This window comes from Boleophthalmus pectinirostris, unplaced genomic scaffold (genome assembly GCF_026225935.1).
Source record: "Boleophthalmus pectinirostris isolate CB_2022bp ecotype Guang Dong unplaced genomic scaffold, ASM2622593v1 HiC_scaffold_8, whole genome shotgun sequence".
Classification (NCBI taxonomy): Eukaryota; Metazoa; Chordata; class Actinopteri; order Gobiiformes; family Gobiidae; genus Boleophthalmus; species Boleophthalmus pectinirostris.
In genome coordinates this window covers 26015205-26032174 of record NW_026571515.1, presented here as the reverse complement: position 1 = coordinate 26032174, position 16970 = coordinate 26015205, and the positions used below count along the sequence as shown (strand labels likewise).

The 16970-nt window shown below is 41.4% G+C and overlaps 2 protein-coding genes across 5 annotated transcripts; one reads left to right on the top strand and one right to left on the bottom strand.

Moving 5' to 3' along the window:
* Positions 1-4218: 4218 nt before the first annotated feature.
* neurod4 (neuronal differentiation 4) lies at positions 4219-6437 on the top strand. The gene is made up of 2 exons (XM_020929993.2): positions 4219-4323; positions 4992-6437. Exon 2 carries the CDS (start codon positions 4998-5000, stop codon positions 6048-6050), a length of 1053 nt encoding a protein of 350 aa, XP_020785652.2. The 5' UTR covers positions 4219-4323; positions 4992-4997; the 3' UTR covers positions 6051-6437.
* A 2126-nt stretch (positions 6438-8563) lies between these two features.
* On the bottom strand, positions 8564-14354 carry birc5b (baculoviral IAP repeat containing 5b). Of its 4 annotated transcripts, XM_055166177.1 has the most exons (5): positions 14123-14354; positions 13356-13465; positions 12813-12930; positions 12651-12753; positions 11145-12357 (listed from the first exon to the last, which is right to left on the bottom strand). In XM_055166177.1, the coding sequence occupies exons 1-4, from the start codon at positions 14246-14248 to the stop codon at positions 12664-12666; spliced, it is 444 nt and encodes a 147-aa protein (XP_055022152.1). In that variant the 5' UTR covers positions 14249-14354; the 3' UTR covers positions 11145-12357; positions 12651-12663. The 4 variants fall into 4 exon arrangements, with proteins under 4 accessions (XP_055022153.1, XP_055022152.1, XP_055022154.1 ...); XM_055166178.1 differs by lacking the exons at positions 11145-12357; positions 12651-12753 and adding an exon at positions 8564-8673; XM_055166179.1 differs by lacking the exon at positions 12651-12753.
* Positions 14355-16970: the final 2616 nt, after the last annotated feature.

Here is a 16970-nt window from a genome sequence, read left to right as displayed (position 1 = left end):
CCCCATGCCCCGAAGGACTGGCATCATCAATAGTGTCTTAAACCTGTAAAGACAACAAGCCCCACCACAGCGCTCCAAGCATCAGAACTACTGTGTCAAGAGTAAGACAATATAACTTCTCTCTTTTTGCTGCCCAGGTCTGAGCTGTGCAGAGCTCAACAGCTGCTCTGACTGAGGAACCCTGCAGTGACTAAACATACAGATCAGGGGAGACTCACCTGGGAGCAGAGGCCCACAGTCTCACCTTCCATTCTAGAAATTTCAATCAAGGTTGACTTACTGAAAGTCAGTTCATAAACAAGTCGACCCTATGGAATAGCATTTAGTCAAAAAGGAACTATTTTGATCTTTGAACACTTGGAGAAATGGTCTTTCTATTGGATTTGAATGGAAGTGTTTTTGTCCGTTAAACTAATTTCTGTTGCAGACTCGTCTCGTTGCTGTATTTGCATAATGGTCACACTGGGAATCAGACAGGCCACTTGTGGGACAGTTGCACCTGATCACAGATACTGTGTGACTCTCTGCTAGTCACACCTCATGTGTCTCACTCCTAATTAGGAATCACATACAGTTGTCCTGAAGTTTATCTGATTGTCCAACAATTTTGGTTGATCCTGGACATGGTGGTTTATGTTCTGTCCTAAATAGTTGTTTGGATGGTAAGGGATTTTGTATGGGGGCCCACAGATTAGCGTTGTTGATTAGTGGTTGGGTGTAATCCTTTCAGCCCCTCTCCTACAGAACACCCCTGGGATAGGCCCATCTCCCTGAGGACAGCAGAGTGGCAGATGGATCTTCCTCCCCCTCCTCCCCCTGTTCTGCCCCCTCTCTCCATACACCCAAAAACACAGTGCATGCCCTGGGACCAACGCTGTAAAGTATCCTGAATCCGAAACCACAGGCACCTTTGTTTAATGGCGCTCTCTCCACTTAGTGAGAATTGCCCCCAGGCCTGATTCCCATTCTGTAGCTACATTTCTGCCCAACTGGAATTTATTCCATATCCATTAGCCCAGAGGAAGAGATATAAGCTGCTAACAATCTGTTCATATCACCTCCATGAGATTCAGCCTGATCTTATCTGTGTGATCAAGGGCTGGCTGTCATTGTGTAACTGATACAGTAATAAATACTTTTTATAACTACAACAAGGGACAACTATAATGAACCTTACATATTTTAATGCAAAACAACAAAAAACTATAAAACTCAATCAATTCAGACTTCAAAAAGTAACTATAAACTCTACAATCAGTAAATGTGCTTGAACAAGTACAGAAAGTAAAATTAAGTCTTCATATTATTATAATTTGCCAGGGCTGCTCCTGCAAAGGATGGTGAGAGGTAAGTGAGGTTACACGCCTTGACTCGTGGTCATGAGGGGAGTATGTGCATGCGCACAGCAGGCACCTGTGTCCCCTGAGCTGCTCTGTCCGTGTGCCTGTCACTCTCTCCCTCAGGAAACTACGAAACATTCAGCCTCAATGAGCAGCAAATGGAGAGGACATGGCCAGGGGACACTCACACACGCCAACTAAATCCTAAGTTAGTCAAGCTATATGTTCTACCGTATGTGACCACAAGATTGTCAAACTAAACACATAATAAAGAGGCTTTGAAAGTGACATGGAGACACAGAAACAGACAGAAAACTGGGTTCATACTCATACATATGCTAATTTAATTTATATCTAATTGAATCTATAGACCATTTTTCCAAGCGAAACCCACAACCAGATACACAACTTTTTAAACAATGCATATCCCAAACAATATACCACAACATCCCACATCACAAATCCTTGATCCCTGCATCTTTTATAAAGACCACAAGGGGCTCAGCTTTCTGCAGCATCTCAGGCAACATGTGTGTGGCTTTTAATTCCCATTGTGCTGGTGCAGTGTTGGTGTGTGTGAGTGCGTCATGTCTTAGGAGAAGAGGGACACAGAGAGGAAGAATAAGACAGAAACAAGGACCCATCTGTCAGCAGAGAGCACCAAACCCTCCCATCCTTCCCCTGGTCCCCGGGGACAAGAGCTAAGACAACTCACTTGAGCTAGTGATTTTTGTGACCCCCCTTCTATTAATGAGAACAACGGTCCTTAAATGGCTCATGGCAAACTGGTACTTTTTGCTAAAATTCAATACAGCTCAATTTAATTAATTAATTAAAATACCAAAGCAACAAAAAGAAAGTCTTTGAAACATTATTTTACATAACTACGATTGATAGATCAAATTATGCATTTTTTTTTACAATGTATTTTAAATAAATGAACATACAGAAATCCCCTAACATGAAGTTACACGTGGACTGTTTATTGTGATCTCTTCCAGTAGATTGCCCATCTATGCTACAGCTTTATAAGGGGAAAGGGGTAATTCCCTTTAGTTCGTTGTAGACATTCATTTGGGAGAGTGATGGGAATGGGAGACGGGCCGGATCTATTCCCTGTGCATGTTGCAGGTGTAGTGGATGACGGCTGAGGCTCAAGGGACACGGGGGTCTCCTATATGTCTGCCTGTTAGGGCTCTGTACCTGGGGAGCCGCGGGAGCATTGGTTAGTGTTGTTCCACTACATGAGCGCATCTCTGGGGCCAACACAAACAGGGCCAGGGCCTCTGCGTCCGGACGGCTGTGACACGGCTGCGACACGGCTCTGACCGACTGTCATTTTGACCGTTGAGGTGGATAAATACAGTTTTAACACCATACATTATCTTCGGGAAGCGACTGACGCGTGAGCATCCAAGCAACGGATGCCTCAACCCCCAACGCCTCCTATAGTATACAACCATCTGTTCAGCCTTGTTCAATAAATCGTTGGATAAGTGCCCGTTAATACAAAGTTGTCTATAACTCACGTGACCACGTTTTATTTATCAGATTGCGCATGTTACATGCAGTTATACAATAGCTACCATACTTTGGCAAAGTAGGGTGTCCCTGTCTCGGGCACAGCTGTGAGCAATCGCGCGCACAATGGGATCAATAGGGGGGCACGTGCGATTCGCAAGACCCCGGCCATCAGTGGGCAATCCCCACAATGAACGCCAACTGTGCCACGGCCCTTCAACACAACCACTGGAGAGGGCTTATTATGGCATGACATTTGTAGTGAAAACTATACAAAATGTTAAATGTGGAGGTTCTTAACGACAAGGAGCACTGGCATGTCATCGTGGAACGGTGAAGGGCGTAGGGCAGGAGTGGAATTAGGCCTGTTTTAACTGACTAGGTCTATAGCCTACATTTAGTCTACTAACCAACTTTATTTTTAAGTCAACTGTTACATACAACAGACGGGCGTCCCCCGTAAACAGTTGCTCATGGGATTAATTTGGGAATCTGAGCTGCTCAAACTCAGGGCTGCTCGCGGAAAGTACCTGCCTCATCATTGCGCTAATTAAGAAATGGCGTACAATATGACGCAGTAAATAGAAGAAAACAGTTGAGTGAGCGAGTGAATAACACACATCACCTGCTTTGCGCCGCACTGAGCTGTCAAAACTACTTAGACGCGCACACGGACGCGCGTCTCTCCCCGCAGCCAGCACTACACAGTGGGTAATTAAGTGGAAAATTCATAATCCAACCGACTAATGAAGAGATAGACAATCGATTAGGATAGTTAATACAGCGCGAAACGCGGGCCCACGTGGTACTAAAACCACAGACTGAACCGAGCAACCACAGCAATTAAGCGACATTAAACTAATGAACGCATGCATCTAGCTCAAATACAATTTATGGAGTAACAAAGGAAGGAGAGGACTGATGGAAGGGAAGTGAAAACGACACTAAGCAATTTAAAAAGTGAAAAATATACAAGCCCACACATGTAGGCCTACACGTAGCCTAACATTAAAGTTGCACACTACGATTAGATCAAACGGTTTCTGGAAGGATTCGAGATGGACACGCTGCTTTGTTGTGCGTCCGTAGTCTGTTTGATGATACTTTGCAGGATTCCCCCTCCCCTCTCAGCCTTCGCCCTCCCCGTTCGGCAAGAGCAAGCCTGCAAATAAAACACTGCTACAAGTGCGCCCTAGCAGCGGCCACGAGCCCGCCACGCGCTTTCGGAAGAGTTGATGGTGGGAGGGGCACTGGAGGGAGGGGCTTACATGGCTAAATGTAAAAATATCAGCCGGGTCGTGCCAGTTGGATGAAGGTTTCCTGCACATTGATGGCTGCTTAGAGGCAGTGGGACTGTGGGACACGGAGCTACGAGATTAACGCGACCCTCAAGGACCGAACATAACTGCACTTCAGGGAAAAGTCTCACAATTTACCGGGCACTGGGGGCACAGCAGAAACGGTGAGTTTACCCACTATTTTTTCCAGAAATGTACCTCTTTACCCATTTGTACCATATATTAAGTTGATTAGGTTTATTATAAGTCACTAAATCTACAGCCTTAATAATAATTAGAAAAAAACAGGCCTGCCCTTAGTTTCTTATTTCTGCCATTTCTTTGCGCAGTTATTGCTGATTGGTTCCTACATATAGCAAATGACCAAATTGACAATTTGTGTGAAAAGTCTCATAGTCGTCCAGGTAGATTTGTCAACTGAACAAAAGTAAATTTTGGTCGAAAACCAACTAAAATTAGCTTTTGTCTGGTTGACAAATTTTATTTCTCCTTTTGCCACAAATTTAATGTCTCCTTTTGCTACAAATTAACAAATTATCTTTAGTGACCTTTTACGTGGATATTATAGACTGCATTTTCACAGTTCCAGTTTAAATCTTTGTACTTTATGAGGGGTAAATCCCATCGTGTCCCAGATTGACAGGGCATTAAAAGCACCAAGGAGTTATTCAAGCCACTAATACTGAGTAAAACAGTATCATGAATTAACTTGTTTCCTCCTCCATAGTTTTTACACACAGTGAGCTGTCCACACAGCAGTGCTGAAATGATGCTCTCTCTCAGCTGGCACAGAGTAAAAGCCTTTTTCTAAAGCTGTATGTTTCTGTTGTAGATCAATATGATGACCAAAAGCTTTGGTAAAAGTGATGTCAATGAGCTGGTCAGTTCTCTCAGCTGGTTGGAAGAGGATGGCAGCTCTCAGGATGGTGACGAGAGCCCAGAGATGAGAGGACGACTTGGCCTTACTTTAGCCAGTCGGATGCACTCCTGCACTGAACTGGGCAGTGAGGACATGGAGGAGGAAGAGGAGGAAAATGATGATGACATTGGACCAAATGGAGAAAATTCTCCCAAACGCAGGGGCCCTAAGAAGAAGAAGATGACCAAAGCAAGACAGGAGAGGTTTCGTGCCCGAAGGATCAAGGCCAATGCACGGGAGCGTTCCCGAATGCATGGGCTAAATGATGCTCTGGATAATCTGCGCCGAGTCATGCCCTGCTACTCTAAGACCCAAAAACTGTCCAAGATTGAGACACTGCGGCTGGCCCGCAACTACATCTGGGCTTTGTCCGAGGTGCTGGAGAGTGGCCAGTCTCCAGAGAGCCACGGCTTTGTGGAGATGTTGTGCAAAGGCTTGTCTCAGCCCACCAGTAACCTGGTGGCGGGCTGCCTTCAGCTGGGCTCCAGTCCTATGATGCTCAACAAACTAGAGGAGAAGTGTGGCTCAAATCTGGCCGCTGTTACAAGCCAGGCTCATACACTCAGTTTCCCATCGCCAGGCCTCCCAAGCCCCCCGTACGGATCCCTAGAGGCCTCACACCTCCTCCAGATGAAAGGTTTCAAGGGGCCAGCCTATGACAACCCCTCCTCAACAGAGTGCAGCAGCGGGACGCCTCCATATGATGGGCCCCTCACTCCCCCTCTGAGCATCAGCAGTAACTTCCCTCTGAAGCAGGAGCCCTCTCCCCATGACTCAGACAGGAACTTCAGCTCACACCCGGGGCACCATGCCCACTACCTCTCCTCACACCACTACTCCTCATCCAGCAGCCTGACTGGACATCAGGGACACTCAATCTTTCAGGCATCCCGCTTTGAGCTGCCTCTGGATGTGGCCTTTGACTCTTTTGCTCCCTCTCACTTAGTCCCCTCTCAGATGGGATCTATCTAAAACTGTGTGGGACTGTCAAATTATAAATGATTATAACTGCTAAACACTTGAGACATAAACTAGAACTTTTTACATTCCTCTTTGATGAGCACAAACTCAAAAAGCTCACCTCAGTCTAACCTACCTGATAAAACACCCCACAAATTTTAAGATTTTATTTATTGATTTTGTTAAAATGATATGTTGGATTTTGAATATTTTCTGTTGTTGGAGCTAATGATAAAATGACCAAATGTTTTAAATGGAGGTTTTAAAAAGTCACTCTCTTTAAACCTGACTTGGAGCCTGCTGACATTGTTCCGTTCACCAGAACAAGAGCAATGCATTTATTTATATCCGTATTTAATATTTATTTTTGAAACTGTCTTGTTCTTTTTGTATTTCTCACAGCACGTTTTGTTTCACTGTCTACTGTGTCTGTCAGTCACTCACACTTGGACTGTATTTAAATTATTTATTGGAAGTCTTTCAGGTTCAATAGGTGTTGCAAAATTTGTAAATACTGTACTGTTGTAAATATTTTGCTGTTTCGCACTTAATTGAATAAATATTCTTATATATTTCAATAGTAACAGTGAACACTCCTATTTTATTCTGTTACACTTAATATTGGAATAGGAATTATTTTAAAATCACATTAGCAAAAATAAAATTATTAAATCCTGTAGTAAACTTACTTAAAGTCTATATGGATCTATTTTACAAATAGGCTAAATGCTTTTTTGTATTTTACTCCTTCAGCAGTCTAACAATAAAAATCTGAATATTGAAAGCTGAATAGAGTTTTTCTAAAAAAAAAAAAAATGTTGGCCATAATTATAATGAATAAAAGTTAATTAATCCACAAGTGACAACAAAAGAGTGAATTCACCAATAGTTGCTGCATAGTGTGTGCATTAAGACGCACAGGGTTTCCCAGGTCAGAAGGTTGCAGAGGACCATGGGAAAACTGCTGTGTGAAACAGGTGAATGTGTCAGAGGCTTTCTGGAGTCTCCATCGTTGTGCTTGCTCCCACATGGCCCACTTTCCCACCTCGTTCATGCCAAAACACTGTAGGGCAAAAACTCATTAGCACATCAGTCTTTAAAAACAGAGGCTTTATTGCATTTACATTTATAATTATTACTATGCTGTATAATTTAATGCTCAAAAATTGCAGAAACTGGCAGAGGTCCAGCTACATTTATATCATAGGAGTGATTTAAGTTTCTGTTTTGACTTCTATAATGATGTTTACGGACATAATGGCTCTTGATGCGGACAAAAGAATGAGGTGGAAGAGTAGAGAAAGTGAGTGCTATAAAAGCCAACTGGGGTGCGCAAGTGTGTTTATCAGTGGGGTCTTTCAGCCCATTGTGCAACGGGAAGTCTAAGCCTCGAGAAGGATGTATAAGAGTGGACACCCCACCTCTTGAGCTACCTCTCCAAATGGTTTGTCATTTCCAGTCCTGCAATGGCACAGAAACGCTGCATGCAGAACAAAAAGGGAATGATTGTTAGACTGGGCGCCACTGGTCTATTGTATATGCAGCCTGTTCTTTCTCTTGACCTGTGACCCATATTGTTGCCTAGGTTGGAGTTGTAGGGAGGCGGGAGTTGGTGCAGGCAGCTGGGGGAGCGGCGGGGGTCTGGCGGGCAGCTGGGCCAATTTGAAGCAAAGGGAGAAGGAGCAGAGAGTGAGAGTTTGAGTGGAGGATGAGAGCAAGGAAAAAGAGTTAGAGCATGTAGGAATGAGGAGAGGAGTCAGAGGGCAACACAGGGTGAGCAGGGGTGACAAGGGTCTGTGCTCCCAATTCAGAAATCTGTCCTCTCATGAGTGTCAGTCAGGCCCAAGAAGGAGCACATAGCTTTACATAACAGTCTGCGAGAGGCTGGCAAGACAGCAATATGACTTTGCAATTTTTTATAACAAAACAGAATCACTGCCAGTACTGAATCCTGAAGACCTGGGATCAAACTAAATTCAATCACAGAGACACAATGAGTTCATTCACAACACTGTGCAGGAGGCAAAACCCAGACAGTATTCAACTAATTAACTAATAAGATGTTTGGTTAATGTTGGCTAAACACTGCCCAGCTGAATGAAATATAACCTGAATATATTGTATAAATATACAATAACTAAAAGCAAAAAATAAAACATTTAGTGGTATAGTATAGTGTATAAAAGTACATCAATGTACTGAAGCAAAACATGCTGACAAACCGAATACAATTGTGACAAAAAACACAACAGAAACAAAGACAAAAACTGAAATGAATGTTATTGTTAAAAAGAGAAAGTAAATTGTTGTAAAGCTTGTCATCATCAAAGTGATCAAGAGCCAGCAGTGCAGGTGGCCCACATTGCTGTTGTGTAGAACAAGGGATGTGTGAGACCTAATGGGAAAGCAGCACATGCTTTGAGACGGGGCAGTGACCGCGGGACAGGTAGCAGAGCCCGACCTGTGGCTCTGAGCCCCAGGGGTCAGAGGTCACGTCACAGAGGAGATCACAGCAGGACGCGGCTGCACTTCTGAACTGATCCACAAACTTCCTCTGTGCCCAGTGGATACGCACCAGCAACAAGCCAACAGATCACTTTCACCTACTGATCTGAGCGTATGGGTCCCCACTTAACTAGAAAAGTGAACAAGGGACAAATCACACTGTAAATAAGGCTGATATGTTAACAGTGGTTTATATTTTGCTAAATCGGTGAAGGGAAATATAACTTCCAAAGCATATTTTATATTCAAGTTGTTCTCATTACTTTCCTGATTTATTAAGTTGTCATCGTTAGCAAAAGTATACCTTCAATGATTTGGGGTTTAAAGGCAAAAGGCAAAAACAAAAACACACCCATCCAGATATTTTAACATAAAAATCTGTTATTTAATAACATTTGCCAGGTTTTCCTTATTAAAGAAATAATAAATAAAAACAGTTTTAAAAGGATGCATGACAACTATGTGAAGTAAATGTCCCTGATTCCCTTTGATTCTCTCATGTGTTGTATTTTAGTTTCTATGCACAGTGCTCTTTAATCCACTGACCAAACAAGAGTGGCTCTCGCTAAAATGAAAAGGTCCTGATCCATAGGAGCGAGATGGAGGGATAAAGCATTGTGATTAAGATTGTATTAATGGGGCCATAGGAGGCTGGAAGGCTTTAATCAGTGTCTGTGAGGCACTAATCCTGGTGCCTTTAAGCTGAGGCCCTGCACAGTGATCCCCGCTCCACTCGGGACCCTCCGCACATGCGCACACAACATTCACACGACACACACACACACAGACGCCTGTGTCGGGAGTGCCCAGGTTGAGAGGTGGAGCACACTGCAACTGAGACACCCCAGACTTAGAGGAGCAGCTGGTGGAAGAATGATCCGTGAGATGGAGAGAAATTTGGGTAAAGAGAAATAAAAGATGGTGGGGCTGGTGTGATGACACAATGGACTGGAGCTGGGGGTCACAATGGGAGCTTGTCAAGCAATTAAATACAGTATAGGCAAATGCAATTTAGGTTTCTCACATCAATGGCCACTTTGAATGCCCCTAAACTAATCTTAGAGTGAATTCAAGTTATGCACATTTTATAGTCTAGTTTGAGATTCTGGATGAAGTAAAAGCAAAGGGCTGTTCAGTGGGCTCATTACCTATGGATAAGGGTTTAAAAAGGTGACATTGTGTGCAGGAGTATAAGGGGTGGAGTGTCTCCTCCCCAAATTCTGTGAGAGTATTAGGCTGCAGGAGTTAAAGAGCTTCTAATGGGATGTGGATGCTGTCGTGTTTACCCTGGCCCCCCTCCACACGCCCACTGCTTTGTTGAAGTTGCTGAGCTTTGGGACTTCACAATAGGCTGAGTGTAGGGACAGATGGAGGTCCCTTTTTGGGAGAAAAGCACAAAAAACAGCCAAGGTAGGAGGGTTGTGGTCTGAGGCACAGGCAGCATCACACATTGGTGCCAGGAACGTGGGAGAACATGAAATGTGGAGGAGGGAGAGGGCCAAGTGAAAGGGTATTTAGGTTTGGAGCTAATTATAATTCAACAAGAGTATAACACCCAGTGTTGTCCCTTTGCTCGAGTAATCTGTCAGCATAAGACAGGATCTAGCCTCATTCACATGGACTTGGTTTAAAAATACTCAAAACAGTTTGCGTGTGTCAGCTGCCTTGTGCCAGCCGTAAGCACATCTAATATAGTCACTCAGAAAAGCACATAGCATAAGGATCAGAAGTGTTTTTACTTAAAATATTTATTACTGTCTACAAAAGAAATTTGTGCCAAGAAAGAGACAACAAAATGCATTGTTTAACTCTGTAAGAATATGCTCCATAGTTTTTGGAGTCAATATAAGCACTCCATTGAACAATTAATGAATCATAAAACTTTGACAACTGTGAGATGTAAAAGTTTCCTATTAGGATTAATACATCTTCAGGGGAGTAAGAATGCTGTTCCACTGGAAATACAGTACACCCATAACCCAGCTAATCCAAGGCCATAGTTTGCCATTTGTGTTGCTTACAAAGGGTTAAAGAGGGTCACAGGGCTGACATCATTTATTTGGGCCAATGTTTGAGCTCATGATAGATGCTGATGAGGGGATGTGAGAGGGGCTGAGGAGGCAGAGGGAGGTACCAGTGCAGCAGCAACAGATGGGGCCGGATGGATGAGAGCTCAGGTTGTAAACTTTCTGTTGGTAACATCTGTCAGTTTGTCCATCTGCTCGCCACTGTTTACAGTTTTAGTCCAAATTCATTAATTAAAAAACTGCAATAAAGGCCAATTCAGTAAACCCTGAGCCTCTGTGCATTAATGGGATCAAAAAAGATCCAAATCTATATCAAAACTCCTATTAGCTTAATGACCAGTTTAAATAGATTTAGTGTTTATGCGCCCAATATTAATACTAGGATGGGGGGAGCATATGCACATTGCTCCACCTCAACTTGAATCCAATCAAATTATTACTGTAGCACCATTCCCACAGTTAAGCTGTCTGTCACATCTGTGCAGGGAGACTGAGCCACACCAAGCTGCAGAGTTAAGACAAACTGATTGTCAACGGATAAGCATTTAAACATCATTAAAGCAATTACTGTAAACACAATTGCAATGACCGTTTATTAATAAGCAATGGATTCATAATAAAATGGATCTGCAACAATTCTATTCAAATCAAGTTTCTGTAACTGTAGCAATTACACTCCATTTATTCAGGTTTGGGGCTGCCTAAGATACACACTCACCCTGTTAACTGGATAATTATTTAAGTTAAATTTTTTGTGCATTGTAATTTTCATCAACACTAAACCAAACCACAGCTATAATTTGAACTATTAAAGAGATGAATTTTAAGGGCAGACATGCATTTTTGCAGAATTAAAAATATATGGCAGTATTAAATATATAATTTACTTATTTATCATTTTCCTACACTAGGGCTAAAACAAATATTTTAAGGCACAAGAGCTCAGAAACACTGAGGAACTCCAAACTCAATGACAGTTTCATTACAAATGTTACATCACCTGCAAGGATTTTGACCTTTTCAACTAAAAATATTCCCTCTTCAATTTGCTCTGTAGTGAGCGGATAAAAGGGAATTAAGCAGCTGATCTGAGCCCAGTGGCCCGAGTGTTACATTAGACATTAATCCAAAACAGGGAGGCTGGAGAAGGGATAGCATCTGTAATCCTGTGCTCCATCTAGACAACCCTCCCATTGGGTAAAGGAGATATTCATTTCAACAAACTGCACTCAACACGTCCCCCGCTTTTGTAGACAATATCATGTCAATAAAATATAACACAGGCAGTGAGGGGGAGTCATAACACATTTCATTAACTGAAAGTATAAAAAAAAAAAGTTTTAGGAGTATTGAGATGGAAAAAATAAATAATTTCTAAAACTGTCTCAAAATGATTGCTTGCTTGTGGCTTTCAGTGTTGAATATGCATTAGTTTACTTTAAAAAAACAAAAAAAAAACAAAACATGATTAATGATCATTTTTATTGCCTGAAAATAGGCTTCGGGTTGTGCTTTGAAAAGATATGCTTAAAATACGAATTGTTAGAAACTCTTGCCCAGTGTTTACTTTCTTATTTTCGTTCTTCTTTCTTGGAGTGGGCAAAATGTACCCCCCTTCTTAAAAGTCCTGCCCACTGTGCCCTAAACTTGAGCTGGACTTGGATGGGGTTGGGCGAGTCTCTTGGCGAGCTCTCCAGTGCGCAGTCCCCTCATACGTGACAGATGTTACTGGGGCAACAGTTGGTATTGAATGGGAGGGGCTTCGGGCCATCTGTCCAGGGTCAAGGCTTGAAAAGGGGTGGTGGAGATGGTGGCACGTTCATGAAAATGGCAAGTATTTTGCAAGAAAAGAAAATATATCTCACATTGTAATGCTGTTAAACGTGGGCTTTCATTTCAGTATAGCCAGTGTCAAGGTTTGGCCATACACTGTGAATGTATGGCCAACATTTCTACAGCTAAAAGGCATGCACACCATCTTGTGGAGAAATCTACTACTACAATGTGGATTGTAATCTCACACAAAAACTTTAATACTAATTCAATAAAAAAAATAAAAAATAAAATAAAAAAAACATACATCAAAATAAGATTCACAAAGATGCCAGTTGTGAGTTTAGGGACTCCAGTGTACGGTCTATCTCATCACGAAGAAATGCCATCTTTTTGTGACAAACTTTTTTCTAGAATAAAGAAAAGTATAAGATTGCTTAAGATAAAATAGACCTCCTTTGATACTTACAAAATAGACTTTAAGCCTGTCCTTCTCGATGTGACAGTATTCAGCCGCCGTGAGCTCTGTGAAGTCCTTGTTCAAATTTAAAAAGCCACAGTTTGGAGATCGCTTTATGTGTTCTGACCTACAAAATAAAATGCTTTATGAGAAATTAATTTCACAACTGTTACAACTTTGTAACATCTGTAAACAGAGGCATGTATATCAGGTGAGAATACTTACATAACATACAGCAACATTATATACAGTACAGAGAAAACTTGTATTCATTGTCCATTTTTATAACATGCAAATTTGTTCATCAGTATTTCATCAATCCTTTTTGAAATTTTAGATTCTTCATATTTGTTAAAGTTCGGTGTTTGTACAATTAGGCTGTAATGGAGCAAAAATGGGTTGCAAACAACTATAAAATGTGTTTAATGTCATAACACAGACTGTTCAATGTCAAGAAACAACCCAAGGTCGATCTTGTGTACATTTTCCTTCCAGGTTCTAGGTTTTGTTGCACTGATCATTATGCATCTGTAAAGCAGCAAAATACTTCACCAGGGATCATCGTCGGGCTCCCAGCCCTCAAGTTCAATCAGACAGAAGAAACAACACACAACATCTGGTTCATTTTCACCAGGGCAGTGGACAAAACCAGCCTTTGCCATCTACAATAAAACAGACATGTATTTACATTTACATTTAACAAGTCTATGCTTGGTCACAGGTTAAACTTGTAACTGTACGTATTAGAAGATGGTTGTTAGTGAAAGTTAACTCCTTTTGGCTCCTGGGAGGTCAGAGCTGAGCTGGTACATAGTATTAGTCACCAAAGACTTGTCATCAGTCAATACATCACGACTGGACAAGAGTGGGCCGAGGCTTTCTACTGAGGAGATCTGACCCAGTGTAACAGAACCTGGCACCTGCTTGAGTGTAAATCACAACTGTCACCGTCATTGATGAAGAGCTGCAGACATTACTGCTGTGTAAACAAGCCTGGGGTTTAGGGTTATAATTTCTTAACCAACCAGTCGAAATGTTTATAGGTTAGGGTTTAAATGCCGTAAAATGTAAACGTTATGTTTGGTATTTTTACACTTGTCAAAAACAAAACTTCCCGTTTGTCCCATGTGCCAAATTTTTATTTTCTCCACCATCCTCTTCTTCGATTTTTTTTTAAGTAATATGCAGGGCAGGAGCAGGTACTGCAACACTTCTTACATTAGGTTTCAGTATTATACTGCATTCTTGTCATTCAGGACACACCAATTCACTTTCCATTAAAAATAAATAAATAAAATAAAATAAAAACATCCATGTACCTTCTCAGGTGTACAGTTGCATTCTTCTCGAAATGGCCAACCAGAAAAGCTCTGTTGGCGTATGTCATCGGAATACATTTTTTCATAAGAGAAAAATCTGGATGACAAAACATCTATGGTTGCCATATTATATCAATTGAAATATTCAAATGTGGGGTAAAATTATATAAATCCGAAAAAATCCGAATGAGCTAAAAGTCAAGACCTAAATCATGCAGCGGCTAATCAGCCACAGTCCTAACACCTGTGTGGTGCGCGCGCTCTGCGCATGGAAGTCTTTAGCTACAGCGCCCTCTGCTGGACAGTCATTCATGAAAGACTTGCTGCCTGTCATGGCGTCCTTTCTTACCCATATGTTTTATTATTTCCGTCGTGGCTGAGTGCAAGGATAAGACACAATAAGTATATCAAATTAATAAATCAACATAAGACTTAAGCAAAGATTTGTAACATTTTTCCAGGGGCAGTTCGCCACATTTCAATTGAGTTTCACAATGCTGTTAAATGAAGGTAAGGCACAAATTCAATTTACACCACAGTTACAACACAACAGCTAGGTTATCAAATGTAGGTAATAATTTTACTGTTAAACAATGGGGCCCTCAAAAGGCCTATCTTTTATTCAAAGTGTTATAAACTTTGCATGCCTGACTATCTCTCTGGGCAGTCATCTTCCATATTCTGGCAGTGTAACTCTATCCTTCAGGCCTCTTTCTACCAAAATGTGCTTACATCTACTATACCACTACCGCTCACTCTTCCACCTGACCTTCAAGTCTAGAACATTCACAAGTCTGTTTACACCTCGCCTAATATGTGTGTTTTATTTAAGTTAGGAGAACCATCTGTCTACCGGGTGCAGTGGTGGACTTCAGCCTTAGCTGTCCTGGATTGAGGTGGACAACTGCACCATAGGTGTTGACAGTCCCTGGTCTAAATACGCTGTATGGTGAGTGGCTGCCTCCTGCACACACTGCCGAATCACATCTACCTCAAAGTTTCCACACTTATGTGCTACTGTTGTCTCTCTGCATTTTTCCATATATTGAAATTGTTCGCAATATTTCTCAATGTTCGCTGCTTCTGTCAATATTTATGCCTGGATTTTTGAGTTTGGCATATTTCTGTAGAATTGGGATATGATGATATTATAATTGCAGTTTTAATTAGAGACTCCAGGTTTTGCAATGTTTTTGGGTTTGATTGGGACCATGTTTAACCACAAGCCATTTCTCATGTGCTGTTTGCTCCTCTTTGGCTAACTTTTCTGTTCTTCTTACCTCCATTGACACATGATTCCTGTCTTCTCTAAGACCCTACTGCTTCTGCCCATAGCTCAATGCTACTTCAGATACAACTGACCTTAGATTTACTGCAGGCTAGAGCGGACTGCTCTTGCTCTGACTTTTCACACCGGCCTGTAACTGAGGGAGGAGAGCAGTGAGGTGCATGGGAGGTGTACCAGGCTCTCACTACATGTCCCTATTTTGGCACTGGGATTTAGATCTATGTTGGAGAAGGACGGAACTGATACTTTCAAATCAAATTTACATTTTTGTTTTTAAAGAGGAGTCCCCAGTGAAGGTACACAAGGCTTTTTACTGGAGATACCAGAGTTCAATGTGGACAACAGGTAGGAAATGGATGTAGGCCTGTATGTAGTATGTACAGTACATGTAGTGTGGCTCTGTGATCGCATAATACATTGTGTTTAGAGGTTAGTGTAATTATAGAAAACAGTACAACAGTGTCGTAAGATATGGTTGCTTGCGATGAATATTCTATGCAATAACAATGTTGAAGAGTAATAAGACTGCTTTATAGTCATTTTTGTTAGAAATATAACTACAATGTCAATGTTGTGGTCCAGAAAGTTGGCATCATACTGAATAATAGTAAATTGTAAATTAACTTTTGCTGTTTATGAAAATGTTTTATTAGACACATGTGTTATGGGTAGATCTGTTTGGTTTGCATGTATACAGCAAATGATTTACTGTCATGGCATTCAGTTTGCAATAAGTGCAATAATTAATAGTGTGGAGACAGAACTATTTCCACCACTGGAGTTGAGTGATGTAAATCACAATGTAAATCATGAGTTAAAATGTGAAAGACTACGATCTGCTGAAAAGATAATTACCTCAAATTGCAACATTTTTAGTTTTTGTGTTGCATAATAACACATTGGAATGTCTGAGCTTGGGGTATTTAGTCTAGTGGGCAGCATAGCAGAAATTGAAGTTTGAACAAGTATGAGCTACAAGCAGCAGTAGGGCAATGGTGATTGCACAGAAAGACATCCTGTCCTGTGATACTGGTGCTAAAATGTCAGAGGTGTGTGACAGTGTGACAGTCAACATCAACATTCTCCATGAGCAGCAGTGCACACGCCCACCTCACCACACACCTGAACTCTTACACTGATGTCACTGGCATGGGGAAATGGGAAGATTTGTAAAATGGTAAACAAATAGTACATTTGTTTTTAAAGTGTTAATCATGATGCTGATTTTCAAACCATAAAATGAAGAAATAGGCATTACATCTGTCTAACTAGTGCCTAGCTTTCAAGAGGCAGACTGTGCACAGCAGTCTGGTTTTGTCACAAAATACTGTAACAAATGAGGGGTGCAATATTTCAATAATGACCTTGAGATCAGGTACCATAATAGTTCTTCTCCATGAGATTTGTTGTCTAGCAATTCCAGAATGATGTCACTTTGTTTATTTTATAAGAAGTGTGCATTGTGAATCTCAGGCAATGAGATTTGGCAATTCTTTAGCAAAATAAGTACACAATTTTTAACTCATAAAAAAAAATCAATCAAGCAAATTATAAATGGAA